Source organism: Oncorhynchus keta, chromosome 29 (genome assembly GCF_023373465.1).
Source record: "Oncorhynchus keta strain PuntledgeMale-10-30-2019 chromosome 29, Oket_V2, whole genome shotgun sequence".
Taxonomy (NCBI): domain Eukaryota; kingdom Metazoa; phylum Chordata; class Actinopteri; order Salmoniformes; family Salmonidae; genus Oncorhynchus; species Oncorhynchus keta.
The window spans coordinates 18,508,820-18,523,596 of record NC_068449.1 but is presented as its reverse complement, the minus strand read 5'-3'; the positions used below and the strand labels follow the sequence as shown (position 1 = coordinate 18,523,596).

The following is a 14,777-nucleotide window of genomic DNA, read 5'->3' as shown; positions in this document are numbered from 1 at the left end:
GGTTTAATAAGTGAGAATCACACATGGCAGTCACAGTTGCACATATTTCAGTGCACTTCCTGTACATGTTTGGGCTGACTTCTGTACATGCTCTAGAGTCTAAAGTTGCAGCCTGCCACTGCATCAAAGAGCTATGTGGTCCACAGCGTTGACAACGTTCCCTCACAGAGGCACAGAAGTGAGACCAGAGAGAGGAACTGGGGACCAATGACTCATTTGGCAATTGCAACTAAATGTTGATGACACAAATTTTCCCATAATAACTGTCTCATTGCGATACACAGAAGATCTGAATCAAAATGTCTATCGACTGCCTGAGACTCTCATTTACCAAGATCTTACCCAATTCCCAAATGGCGCCGCGGTCTAAGGCACTGCATCTCAATGCTAGCAGAGTCACTACAGACCCTGGTTTGATTCCAGGCTGTATCACAACAAACCGTAATTGGGAGTCCCATAGGGCGGCACACAATTGGCCCAGAGTCATCCGGGTTAGGGGTTGGCCGGGGTAGGCCATCATTGTAAATAAGAATTTGTTCTTAACTGACTTGCCTGGTTAAATAAAGGTAAAATAAACAAATAATTGTGACCGATGGAACATTTACAAATATCTATTATGTACTTTTAAAAATGATATTGGACCCCCCTCTTCGGAGGACAAAAATAAATTATACACACATTTTACATACATGCCACTTTTCTTTTTTTACAGTAGTTACATAGCAAGAATACAGTAATTTGATAACTTGATATACGCTACATCTAGATAGATATTACTTATACATTATACATCATACATCATATTTTCAGTCATAAATATTATAGAGCATTCACCAGTATTCACACACTAGGAGAGAGGTACTGTCTTGACCCATTTACAGAGGAGCCTAATGTTCCCTGTGTAACACACAGCTGCATGGGTAGCACCTGTCAGAGCCACTGCAGAACAACCCTCAACCTTTCAACGACAGGAAGCCCTTTGGGCTGCTATATCTCCCACTGAGGTGTGTGTGCACGTGTGTATATGTGTGTGTCTGTGTGGGTGTGCGAGTGTACGTTTGGATGGCAATGCATGAGTGAGTGATGAGATCTTCACATATAAAACTCCCTGCCTGAAAAACTCACTCAACATCCTATTGTTTCTGACGTTCTCTCCAAAAGTAGTGTTATATTCTTAGTTGCTGTTTTTGATAGGATTACTAAATCCTAGATATCTAGATATAGATATCTAAATCATGGATAAAGCTGCTCTGGCTGTAGACCAGTGAAATCGCTAACACCCTGTTGAAGAACACATTGGGGAAGTTCCATGAGGTACGTCTTCAACCTGACGTGCTATATAATGCACTCATCTATATTGGTGTGTTCTCCCATTGAAAGCTTAATTTATCAGGATGATTGTACCACAATGTATAGACTTGTCTTCTACAGTAAATGAGCAGAGTCAGAAATGTTTAGGCGATATTCAATATTGAGAAGATGTTAACTGTACTGAAAAAACAAAATTTGGCTTGGTTTAAAAGGTCATACAAAACAACAGGGGAAAACTGGTCATTTAAGTTAAAACATCTGGTTTGGTGAACGCAATTCTTGTGGTTATTATGCTTTAATTACAAGTTGACACACAATTGTTTAGGGTTTTTGTTTGTCAGGGAGGGATCTGGTGACCAAGAATGACTTTGTGATATAGTATCCATCTTTATAGCAAATCATTACAGCTATAGAGTATCTAATATGCATATGTAAAATGTGATAATTTCATGAAAGCAACAACATATTTTCAGAGCAGTCTGACAGATCAGTTGATGTACTTATGGAAGGCCATCTTGTCGATGTAATTCATGAATACACCTCTGTGAAGAGCAATGCAGGTTAGTCGTACCACTAGGTAGCCTAAAGAGCAGTGTGTCCAGTCTCCACCTCTGTGTGACCAATGTCCAACGTCCAGTATGACCATCACACCACATAGCATCGCAGAGAGTGGAGGTGAAACAGACAGAATCAAAAACAATGTCTGGACAAATGCAGCACAACGTAATGATAATAAAGCCAACAAACCAAAGGCAGCACACTGTGAGTCACACAAACCAATCTGGCCTTTGGCCTTGAGAGGAGGGCAGTCCATCAGCAGCTGAATATGATTAAAATACGAAACCAAGAGGGGAATCCCTTCAAATGGAACATTTTGACTTTGTTTAGAATTATTTCTGTAAGAGGCTGCCAGACAGAAGCAGAAGAGATGTCACCCAAAAACAATCCCTCTCGTCCTCCACCATTCCGTCCCTGAGCATCTCAGTGTAGGGGTAGACTATCGCTACCGGGGTCAGGCATTTCCCAACCCGTCAGATTTTCTCACGGATTTGTGCCCTTGGGACAGGCGGCGACTCCAACTATCCCACTGACCCCGTTACATGAGCCGAACAATGGGATAGGAGTGTAGAACGGGCCTGAGAGCACAGGGTTATACTGTACTGCTGAGGGGTAGAGCACTCCATCCGCACTGAGAGCGTGCCACACATGGTTTACCACCGGATAAGTGTGACTTTACATATAATCACATTTTCTATCAAAGAATCCAAACTATGATTAATTCCGAAATGAAGTAAAATAATTATAACACAAAATGTACCTTGTGAAACACTTAGTAATTTGGCGTCTCAACAAAAAAGGTATCATTAAATTACACTAAAAAAGTATGTGGACATCTGCTCCTCAAACTTCTCATTGCAAATTCATGAGCATTGATATGGAGTTGGTCCCCCCATTGCTGCAATAACAGCCTCCACTCTTCTGGGAAGGCTTTCCAATAGATGTTGGAACATTGCTGCAGGGACTTGCTTCCATTCAACCACAAGAGAATTAGTAAGGTCGGGCACTGATGTTGGGTATTAGGCCTGGCTCGCAGTCAGCGTTCCAATTCACCCCAAAGGTGTTTGATGGGGTTAAGGTCATAGTTCTGTGCAAGCCATGGAAAGCCATTTCATGAAGCCCCTGACAAACAGTTATTGTGCTGACATTGCTTCCAGAGGCAGTTTGAAACTCGGTAGTGAGTGTTCCACTGAGGACAGAAGTTTTTACGCGCTACGCGCTTCAGCGATCCTGTTCTGTCAGCTTGTTTGGCCTACCACTTCGCGGCTCAGTCGTTGTTGCTCCTAGATGTTTCCACTTCACAAAAACAGCACTTACAATTGATTGGGGCAGCTCTAGCCGGGCAGAAATTTGACAAACTGACTTGTTGGAAAGGTGGCATCCTATGACAGTGCCACGTTGAAAGACACTGAGGTCTTCAGTAAGGCCATTCTACTATGTTTTCCTATGGAGATTGCATGGTTGTGTGCTCGATTTTATAAACCTGTCAGCAACAGGTGTGGCTGAAATATATACAGTATAGTGTATATTATTTGCAAATCTCTTCATTTCATCTGTCACCATCTTAAGTCTATCATATCCCAGCAAACTACACAGTATATGGATCAGTTCCTCATCACATTACTATTGGACAAGGCCTCTATACAGTTCACTGAAGGTGTACATGTCAATGTGTTGTAGTATTTCGATGGGGGATTTTTTAAAAATCCTGCTACACTCTGGTTGTTGTGTATTGATGTGAAGCTACACAAAAACAAGAATGTATATTTAATACCTCCTGATCCATTTCACCTTTTGGTCTGGCCGAGATTATTACTTAATTTTTTCATTCTGCTGATTTAGTCATATCAGGACATCCTGAGTTGTTTGTGCAGGGCTGGGGACTTAAGGGATATTAGATGCTTACATGAATGTTCAAATAAAAGACATTCTGGGTAAAAAGTTTTTCTTATTAAAGATTTTGTTTATTTGAAATTTTAAGGGATCTGAAATTGAACAACTCTTTACTTTTAAGAGGGTAATATAATAAGCTACAGCTATCTAGTTCACCAAGTCTCTTGGGAACCAAGTCTAAGTATGAGGCACTAAGCAACTATATTGTTTAACTCAGGTATTCGAAAATTGTTATTATACTTTGTCAATCAATCTCTTCTATTATGTGGTGATGTAAACTGACAGAAACACTTGTCTATGTTCCAGGTAAAATGGGATGCAACTATAGTTCAGATTATGATGATGACTGGATAGAGAACCTAGACGAAGTGTGTGACCACTGCAACTGCCCGATTCCCCCCAAATCAGCTAAATTGGTGAGTGTGTTTCGACGGCGGCATAGCGTCTGGACGTGGCTGGGTAACTGGAGTGGAATGTGAAAACACACAAACATCCCCAATATGCATTTAATTGAGGTATCAATGAATATTACCTATGCAACCATGGTCTACCTGAAAGGGTGTTGTGCATGTCAGTGCTTGGGAATTGACAACTTACATCATTTGGGGGAAAGTTGGCTTTTGTGTGGGCAATTCATTTGGACTGTAAACATTCACAAAATTAGATTTTTTTTTGGTAACTGAATTTATTTTACCAAAACAATTAACTTTTTTGTCCCAAATACAAAGTGTTATGTTTGGGGCAAATCCAATACAACAGGTTACTGAGTACCACTCTCCATATTTTCAAGCATAGTGGTGGCTGCATCACGTTATGGGTATGCTTGTAATCGTTAAGTACTGGGGAGTTTTTCAGGATAAAAATTAACAGCATGGAGCTAAGCATAGGCAACATCCTTGAGGAAAACCTGGTTCAGTACACTTTCTTCCAGACACGGGGAGATTAATTCACCTTTCAGCAGGAAAATAACCTAAAACACAAGGCCAAATCTACACTGCAGTTGCTTACCAAGAAGACAGTGAATGTTCCTGAGTGGCTGAGTTACAGTTATGACTTAAATCTGCTTTAAAATCTTTGACAAAACCTGAAAATGGTTGTCTACCAATGATGAACAACCAATCTGACAGAGCATGAAGCATTTTGACAAGAATAATGGGCAAATGTTGCACAATCCAGGTATCGAAAGGTCTTGCCCAGATAGACTTACAGCTGTAATCGCTACCAAAGGTGATTCGAGCACGTATTGACTCAGGGGGTTGAATACTTATCTAATCAAGATATGTTAGTGTTTTATGTTTTATGAATTCTTTACAAATGTTCACATTTTTTCTTCCACTTTGACATTACAGAGTATTTTGTGTAGATTATTGACCAAAACAAAATGTGTAGATTTTATGTAGATTATGTAACACAACAAAATGTGGGAAAAATCAAGTGGTGTGAATACTTTCTGAAGGCACTATAGATTACAGATACAGAAGAAGAGAACATGTGAATGCCATTTTGTTGTGAGCCAGTTTGTTGGCACAAAGTAAACATTACGTAAAACCTGTTAAATTTAATTTAATCTTAATCTGGTTAAAATGGAATTGTTTTTTACCATCAATTAAATTGTAAGTGGAAACCCCCCAGACTTTTCTATTTACTGTTCTCATGCAAATAACAACTTGAACTTCCATATAGTTCGTACACTGAATGACAATCTTTGAATTCTCAAGTGGAAACCTAGGTTATTTTACTGAACCTTAACCTGCTTTGCTCTTATCAGTACACAGATCAACTGATCCCATACCCCTCTCATTTCACGCCTCCCTCTTCCCCTCTACCAGGTATGTTCTTATACATGAATATGGGGGTAAATATGTGCCATCTTCTTGTGGGTCAAATCTGATCATTACTGTTTATGTTTTCCTAACCCATGCGGGTTTTGTGTTGTGCAGATAGCCTGGTGGTTGCCATATACAGCTATGAACCCAACCACAGTGATGACCTGGGATTTGAGAAGGGAGACAAACTGAAGATCCTCAATAAGTAAGAATAGTGGAGGATGTGTGATGATGCCATTTACTTTTTAGAGGATGTGGTATATTTGTGTAGTTATGCAAAAGTGCGTAGTTGTTTGAAGGAGCATGACATACTGCCAAGGCTTGGAAAGTATGATATAGTGAGATAGTGTGTGTTAGTTAGAACAGCTATACTTTCATGTAAGTGTTGTTGTTTTGTGTGCTGTCTAGGGATGACCCGGAGTGGTTCATGGCAGAGTCGCTCATCACAGGCCAGAAGGGCTTCATCCCATACAACTTTGTGGCCCCCCTGAACTCCATGGAGATGGAGACGTAAGTCAATTCAGAAACTCAAATAATTGTATTTAATTTCACTTTAAGTCACGTAGGAAGAACATACATCCCCCAACAGTGTCTTACTCAACCCCAACACCATCTCCCCATACACAACAGTCAACACCCGTTAAGGGAAAGGGATGTGGTTTTTGGTTGAAGTTCTACGCCTGTTTCATGTGTTTCAGATGGTTTTTCAAGAACCTCTCCAGAAATGATGCCATGAGGCTCCTGCTAGCTCCGGGGAACACACAGGGCTCCTTCATGGTCAGAGAGAGTGAGACCACCAAAGGCTCCTTCTCCTTGTCTGTCAGGGAATTTGATCCGAACACGGGAGACACGGTCAAGCACTACCGAATCCGCAACTTGGATACTGGTGGTTTCTACATCACCGCAAAGATATCCTTCAACTCCCTGAAAGAGCTGGTCCAGCATCACTCACGTACGTGCTATGACTCACATCCTGTCTGAACTCCTGGAGCGATGCCTCCAGTCAGAACACAATAATACATCAGCCAAACAATACATATAGCTTTGGTACCAAAAACCATTACCATACCATCCATAGTGCACATACTCATCTGTTTTAAAATGTGGTGGCATTGTTTGACCTTTGACTCTGCCTGTGTTGTATGTGTCTGCAGGTGAGGCGGATGGCCTGTGCACCCGGTTGATGAAACCCTGCCAGTCCCGTGTGCCCCAGAAACCCTGGTGGCAGGACGAATGGGAGATCCCCCGAGAGTCCCTCAAGATGGAGCGCAGGCTCGGGGCCGGGCAGTTTGGGGAAGTCTGGATGGGTGAGTAAATGAAATATTGTACTTTTTACTCCATAAATTTTCCTTGACACCCAAAGGTACTCGTTACATTTTGAATGCTTAGCAGGACATGAATAGTCAAATTCACACACATATCAACAGAACATCCCTGGTCATCCATACTGCCTCTGATCTGGCAGACTCACTAAACACGTATGCTTTGTTTGTAAATTATGTCTGAATATTGGAGTGTGTCCCTGACTTTCCGTAAATTTAAAAAACAAGAAAGTATATTTTAAACCAAATACTTTTAGACTTTTACTTAAGTAGTATTTTACTGGGTGACTTTTACTTGAGTCCTCTTTTCTTAAGGTATCTTTACTTTTACTCAAGTATGACAGTTGGGTACTTTTTCCACCACTGTTCAGGCTATATTCAACCACAGTGGACATTTTCAGAATACAAATAAGTGTGTTGGTTTACATCGATTCCCTAGATATAAAGCAACCAGTTGCTCAATCTGGCTTTGGGCCTGTCTCTCTCTGTGTCTGCCAGAGCAGCTTTAGTTTAGGCTTTAGTTCTGTATTGTGTGTAATTTCCTAAATACTGCCATGACTGCAGGGCTTGTTTGAGCTGGTATAAAGTCTCTTGGGATTGATGTCAGGTGTCAGTTGGATTACGCAAGAGCCAGTGAGCGTTCTAGGTTGAAGATCTAGTCAAAAACCAGTCTGTAGATAAGTCTCTCGGAAGCTCTTCACATGCCTATATTAGTTCATACATGTGTGTCTATATTACAATATTTACTATTGCCCCTCACATTGTGACCCTAAAATCAAACATTAGACAAAAAACTCCAATGTTTTGATGGTGAGAATATATTTTAATATAATCTAAACCCTCCACACTACTTTCCATGGAAGCGGGAGATTTCCCTATCGTCCATCTTCATGTATGTGAACACAATGCTACATTCAAAACAACCCCCTGTATCAGACCTCAAAATAGCCTGCCATGGAACTTTGTATTAACAACTTCCTCCTGCATGCGATCTTGGCAACATAATTGTTTTTCCTTTCCTCATCCGAACAGCAGCAACTGAATACACCCACATCATTGGGGTGATTGTTGTTTCAGATTAAATGTTTATCCATGCATGTCAGATTGGAAAAAACTTCATCACCATTTTTGTTTTAGATAAAATGTAGAGAAGAATGCTTTCAATAACAAAACAAGTTGATTCTCACCATTACAGCATAGGTTATATAACTCAACTAGTTGAGAGTGACCGATAGTGAACTTGCATGTCCTCAACTGACTCAACTGGCCTACACATCGTATACTACACTACTGAATAATTACACTGTAGTGTGATAGTAGTATTACTATATACTGTATATTTATTTACTGTATCACCAATGGCCTTCCTCTATGCTGCAGGTCTGTACAACAACCACAGACAGGTGGCCATTAAGAACCTGAAGGTGGGCACCATGTCCATGGCTGCTTTCCTGGCCGAGGCCAACCTGATGAAGGAGCTGCAGCACCCGCGCCTGGTCCGCCTCTTCGCCGTGGTTACCCAGGAGCCCATCTACATCATCACAGAGTTCATGGAGAACGGTGGGTGTCACTATCTAGGTTTACATTGTTATTAGGCTAATGGTCAATGCTCGCCTTTCAGGGTAAGACTAACTCCCTATACAATAGGTAACCTTGATCCTATTCTTTTCAGTTCTGTTCTTCTATTTTGATGAACCTGCGGCACTTGCCTGCGGCAGGGTAGCCTAGTGGTTAGAGTGTTGGACTAGTAACCGGAAGGTTGCAAGTTCAAACCCCCGAGCTGACAAGGTACAAATCTGTTGTTCTGCCCCTGAACAGGCAGTTAACCCACTGTTCCCAGGCTGTCATTGAAAATAAGAAATTGTTCTTAACTGACTTTCCTGGTTAAATAAAGATTTTTTTTTTTTAAACTAAAATAATCAAATCGACCAGCCGGGGCCTCTGATGTCTACACACCAAAGGGAAGTCTGTTCTGACGGGAAAAAAGTGATGTCAAATAGGAGAGTGGTGATTCACCGTCTCATTGTTCAGTGATGGGACCTGTGTCAACCCCGATGGACGCGTGGCTCCATTCCTGTGTCAGTACACAGACCCCCCCCCACCCCCTTCAACCCCCATAATCCCCCAGTCAGGCGAGGCCTTTCAGCCACTGTCCAGTGACTACTCTCTTTCTCTCCTCACACAACAAAGAGAGGCTGCCTGTAAAAGGGTAGCAAAACCCAGACTAACAAAAATGTCACCATGGTTACAGGTGCACTGCACTGCACACAGACTGAGACTGAAAACGTAACTTCATAGAATAACAACATATTTTGATACCAATATGTTCTCTCCAGTAGCCTCGGTCTTAACCTCTGACTACTGTTAGTATATCACCTGTATGTTTTCACATTGCCCTCAAAGTTTGTTGTTGCCTTTTTGAAGGCCTTACATTGCGATAGACAATAACAAAGCACATTGGAAGACACTGTTCCTCGTGCATCAACATCTTCAGTATGCAAGTGCTCTGAGCTAGTGAATGTCGGGCCTTTGTATTAGTCCTCTATAAACTGTCTCTTTGTTTGTGATTCACGTGTTCACAGACACAATTGTTGCCTCTGTTGTCACTAGAAAGGAAGGCGTGATGTTCCCATCCTCTCAACAGAGACACATAATAAACCCATGAATAGCGGTAGAATTCATCTCAACATTTGAATCTCATCATCACTTTTTATAATGACAGTGACCCAAAAACAGGTCATTTTTTTATGGATGGATTTGAATTGGACACCAAGTTGAAACCAACATTAGGTGTCGTCCTCATGATAACCGCGCTTGGTTTTACCACAACAGAGTCATGCAACACCCTTTAAATGAAGTGACGGGAAACAAACAAAAGTAGCCACATCGCTCACAAAAACGGATAAAAAATGTAATCACGGGTAATTATAAAAGGGAGCAGGAGAACTTCTAAATTGGCTACAATAATTACAATAACTTTTCAAGCACCAAGTAAGGAAATGTCTGATTTTCAAGGCTTGGCCTATTCCAGTACAAATTCATGTTTAATAGGCTAATTCAAGCCACTTGTATTGTTTAGAATTGCAGGTGTAACATGGAAAACAAAATGTATTTGTCATGTTATTTCATTAACAGATCATGTTGTGAATAAGCCCACTAGATGATGTCATTTGTTGTCCTTTTATCCAGAATAACTGACATGAATAGCGTTGGGTGTTGCTCAATAGTCTGTCCTATACAAGTGTTCACAGTAGACCCGGTGTCCAATCCAAGGTACAAAAACATTAGAAAACATGAACTCATTACCTTGATGATTTCTCTGTTAAACCTAACGAGACCCTGCTGTAAATGAAACAGACAACAACAGATGATTAAGCCCAATTCACTCGGGATATTAGATTCAATGTGGATCCAGGCACAATATATATTCTGGACATTCCTCACAAACACCTTTTTTTCCAGCACTTGGGCTGTTGTTGCATCGCTTCCCATATCACAACAGCTGTTCCTCACTTGACTGTCAATCGGAAAATTCCTTCCTGGATCAGATGATGAAGTGTGAAAATATCACAGCGTAACTAACCAATTGGACACCAAATGGCATTCAACAAGTATTATGCATAATTACTGAAGAACCACATTAATGACAGTATCGATTTAGGTTTTAAGTATCAAGGTATGGTAGCTATTTTGGTTAGATGCACTCGATTTTGCAATGCCTACATTATTTTGGATTTGTGTGCCCATGAAAACAGTTTTCACGCAATACCATAAGGAGACAGACACTAAATGTTATGTAGCTACACTACATTTCTGATATCTCTATACAACAAACTGTCCAACAGCGAGATCCATGATTCTTACAGGGTTCAAGTTCAATGTCTAATTGAACTATGATCCCCTTATGTCTTAATGTAATGACATGAAGAAAAAAATCTGCTGATTATTATCAATGACTTATCAACAGCTGTAACAAGTTGTCCGATGTAGGAAATATTCACTGGTACCCTAGTTTATAGAAAGACCCATATCTGTCATTTGAATAACTGAATCACACTTTATTACAGGCGCTCTTGTAGATTTTCTCAAGACGTCCGAGGGATCCATAATACCCATCAACACCCTCATAGATATGGCGTCTCAGGCAAGTCCCCTGCTCTTTACTTCAATTTCAATAGCTCTCTATACACTGTCTCCCAAACTCTGTCTCACTATCCCCTCCATTCGCTCTTTCATTTTCTATTCTCTCTGTATGATCCTCGTCGACAGGAAACAGCCCTTGCTATTATGAGGCTTATACTAATCTCACTGTAACAATGGAGACCCCTGTGTAAAGGTTTATTAACAATAACACCATAAGACTAGACACATTGACACAAATCTAACTGTGTCACCACCACTGTGTTACTCACCCCTTGAACTTCATTATATCAAGAAAGCAGCTGTATCGCTGCTTGAGCCACTCATATAAGGACAAATTACTTAGGAGTAGTTTGACGGCCAAATATCGGGCCAAAGATGGGAGAACATCTGCTTACACCGACATCTAATTTAATTGGGCTACACTAACATAATGTTATGGTTCAATTATATTAAAAAACACGAGCTGGCGCACACCCAGAATAATAGTTTGTGTGGAGGTGATGACTAACAGTGAATAAAATATAAACTATCAAAATAAAGAAAGTCGCACACTCCATGTATACTCCCAGCAATTTCATGGGTATTTACCAACATTTCAGCATCACTGTTCATTCTTCAGGGTTCAATTATGTACCTCTCATTCACAGTAATGGAAATTGAGCCACATGGAGGTGTGATGGGGTTACAGGGATGCCAACTAGCCAAGCTCAGAGTACTTTCAAAGCCGCCTGTTACAGAGGAAGAGCCTAATCTATGGAAGGTATTATGGAAAAAGACAACGTTCCTGAGCAATAGCTAGAACACTGATGGCATTCAACATCATAAGTTGCTGTGAGCGCGTAGTGAGTAAGAACCCAACTGCCATGGAATTGGATTTAGAATTCAAATGAGTCCTGTAAGAAATGACTGGCCCAACAGTGCAAACTCTGTCTAGTGTATCGTGCTATTGAGAGCAGGGCTGCCTGTTTAGAGCCAGAAAATCTTCACATCAACTGAAAGTGAGGGCAGAGGGGCATCTAAGATAGTTAGGGCTATGGTTAGGGTTACTACCAGGTCAGGGTCGGGGCTTCTTGAAGATGAAGACTTTGTGTTATACTGTGGGTTTTTTTGTGTTATGTGACAGACAGTGAAACAACATGAACCCTAGAGCTAGTGAGTGAAAATGTAGACATTTTTGGGCATGATGATGAGGTCAAGTTCATACAACACACGCACCTCTCTGTTTTCTCTCAAGGACCTCGGGCCCCATGATGCCTATCTGTGAGATTATTACGTCTGAAATATGCACCAATGTCTGCCTAAACACACACGTACATGAAGGGGGCGGTGAGAACACACTCCTTGCTACCACAGAAATACTTGCAAACTCAAACCATCATATGTTTCATAATCATTCTAATTTTTCTCAAACAGGAAATGTTATGGTTTTACTTGTATTCAATTAATTTAAGGTAAAGACAAATATGATTAGATCAGCCACAATTATAACCTGCCTGTGAAAACTGAGGGAGCACCAAGGTGAGGAACAGAGATTTGACCTGGGGAAGTGGGAACCTCCCTGTCACAGGAATGAATCTTCCTCTGCCCTGTCTGTCTCTAATACACACACACACACACACACACACACACACACACACACACACACACACACACACACACACACACACACACACACACACACACACACACACACACACACACACACACACACACACACACACACACACACACACACACACACACACACACACACAGTGTATTCATAAGTCTTTGCCAGGTAAAGCCCTGCCTTATCTCAGCTCACTATAGCAGCACCCACCCGTGGCACACGCTCCAGCAGGTATATTTCACTGATCATCCCCCAAAGCCAATTCCTCCTTCGGCCGCCTTTCCTTCCAGTTCTCTGCTGCCAATGACTGGAACGAACTGCAAAAATCACTGAAGCTGGAGATTCATATCTCCCTCACTAGCTTTAAGCCTCATCCCCATACTGTTATTTATTTTGCTCCTTGCACCCCAGTATCTCTACTTGCACACTCAACATCTGCACATTATTCTCTCCAGTGTTTAATTGAATTGCTATATTGTAATTATTTAGCCACTACGGCCTATTCATTGCCTTACCTCCCTTATCCTACCTCATTTGCACACACTGTATATAACATTTTTCTATTGTATTATTGACTGTATGTTTGTTATTCCATGTGTAACTCTGTGTTGTTGTTTGGGTCCACTGCTTTGCTTTATCTTGGCCAGGTCGCAGTTGTAAATGAGAACTTGTTCTCATCGAGTCTACGTGGTAAATTAAGGTGAAAAAAGAAATCCTTCCTTATGTTGTACTGCCTCCTGCAGGTGGCTGAGGGAATGGCCTACATTGAAGAACAGAACTACATCCATCGGGACCTCCGAGCAGCAAACATCCTGGTGTCTGATGAGCTCATCTGTAAGATTGCTGATTTTGGACTTGCAAGACTCATCGAGGACAACGAGTACACAGCCAGAGAGGGTAGGATGACTTTCCTTAGTTTACACTATAAAAATGAATGTGCTTGAATGTTCTAAGTGCTTTCTGCTATGCCAGGAACTCTCTCTGTACTATAGCCCCACCAAGTGTTCATGTAGAATGCATAGGGTGCTATTGAAATGAACATAACCATAAAGTAAACCTATTTCACTTTTCAGGTGCCAAATTCCCCATTAAATGGACAGCACCTGAAGCTATAAACTACGGAACCTTTTCCATCAAGTCAGATGTGTGGTCTTTTGGGATCCTCTTGACAGAGATAGTGACGTATGGTCGTATCCCATATCCAGGTATTTGACTAAGAATACTCCACACCATTCTCCAAATAGCACCTGTATAAAGTAATCCTCAAAAATGACATATTTTGTTCACCAAAATACAACACTTTTCCCATATTATCAGCCAGACTGCATCCCCATCTCTTGTCTTCTCTCACTGTCAGGCATGAGTAACCCAGAGGTGATCCAGAACCTGGAGCGAGGCTACCGGATGCCCCGATCGGAGGACTGCCCTGAAGGTCTGTACAATATTATGAACCTGTGCTGGAATGAGAGCCCAGAGAATCGGCCAACCTTTGAGTACCTGAGGAGCGTTCTGGAGGACTTCTTCACAGCAACAGAGAGGCAGTACCAAGAACAGCCTTGCTAAGGCATACAGACATGGGGAGGAGAGGAGAGGACATTAACTCCAACTGTTAAAACACAGAGATATAATCCCAGTTTACATGCTTTTAATACTGTCTGTCTGAGAACCTTGCTGGATCTCCTTTCAAAACACACTTTGTAATCTTAGGCTCTGTAGACAGACAGAAATACACCTAATACTTTGGAAGAAGGATGCAATGAAAGCATATTTAGTGTAACATTTTAGAGAGCTCAAGGAAGATACCACAGTACTTTTGTATCCTCTAATTTCTTTGACATTTCATGTAATTTGTTCCATTTTGTACTATTTAGATATTGCTATAATCTATTTGTATATTTTGCTATGCGTTTGAAGACTATAAATGGAAGATGACATGATGTATCTTACAAAAGCACAAATGTTAGGTCTACTCTGTTCATTTACCTGTTAATGCCATTGACAAGAAATTCATATGAAATGTCAATGGTGCTCATTCAATAAAAAGTCAAGTAAAACATAAAAAGGAATGTAAACATTAACAATAAGTGTCAAAAGTTTTTTTTTTTTTTTTTTTTT

General features: G+C 41.0%; 1 protein-coding gene across 1 annotated transcript; it reads left to right on the top strand.

The window, feature by feature from the left end:
• The first annotated feature begins 1,022 nt into the window (after window positions 1-1,022).
• LOC118362378 (proto-oncogene tyrosine-protein kinase LCK-like) lies at window positions 1,023-14,740 on the top strand. The gene is made up of 12 exons (XM_035742657.2): window positions 1,023-1,314; window positions 4,069-4,178; window positions 5,531-5,591; window positions 5,703-5,793; window positions 5,997-6,098; window positions 6,287-6,540; window positions 6,743-6,895; window positions 8,291-8,470; window positions 10,978-11,054; window positions 13,406-13,559; window positions 13,736-13,867; window positions 14,020-14,740. Exons 2-12 carry the CDS (start codon window positions 4,074-4,076, stop codon window positions 14,223-14,225), a joined length of 1,515 nt encoding a protein of 504 aa, XP_035598550.1. The 5' UTR covers window positions 1,023-1,314; window positions 4,069-4,073; the 3' UTR covers window positions 14,226-14,740.
• Window positions 14,741-14,777: the final 37 nt, after the last annotated feature.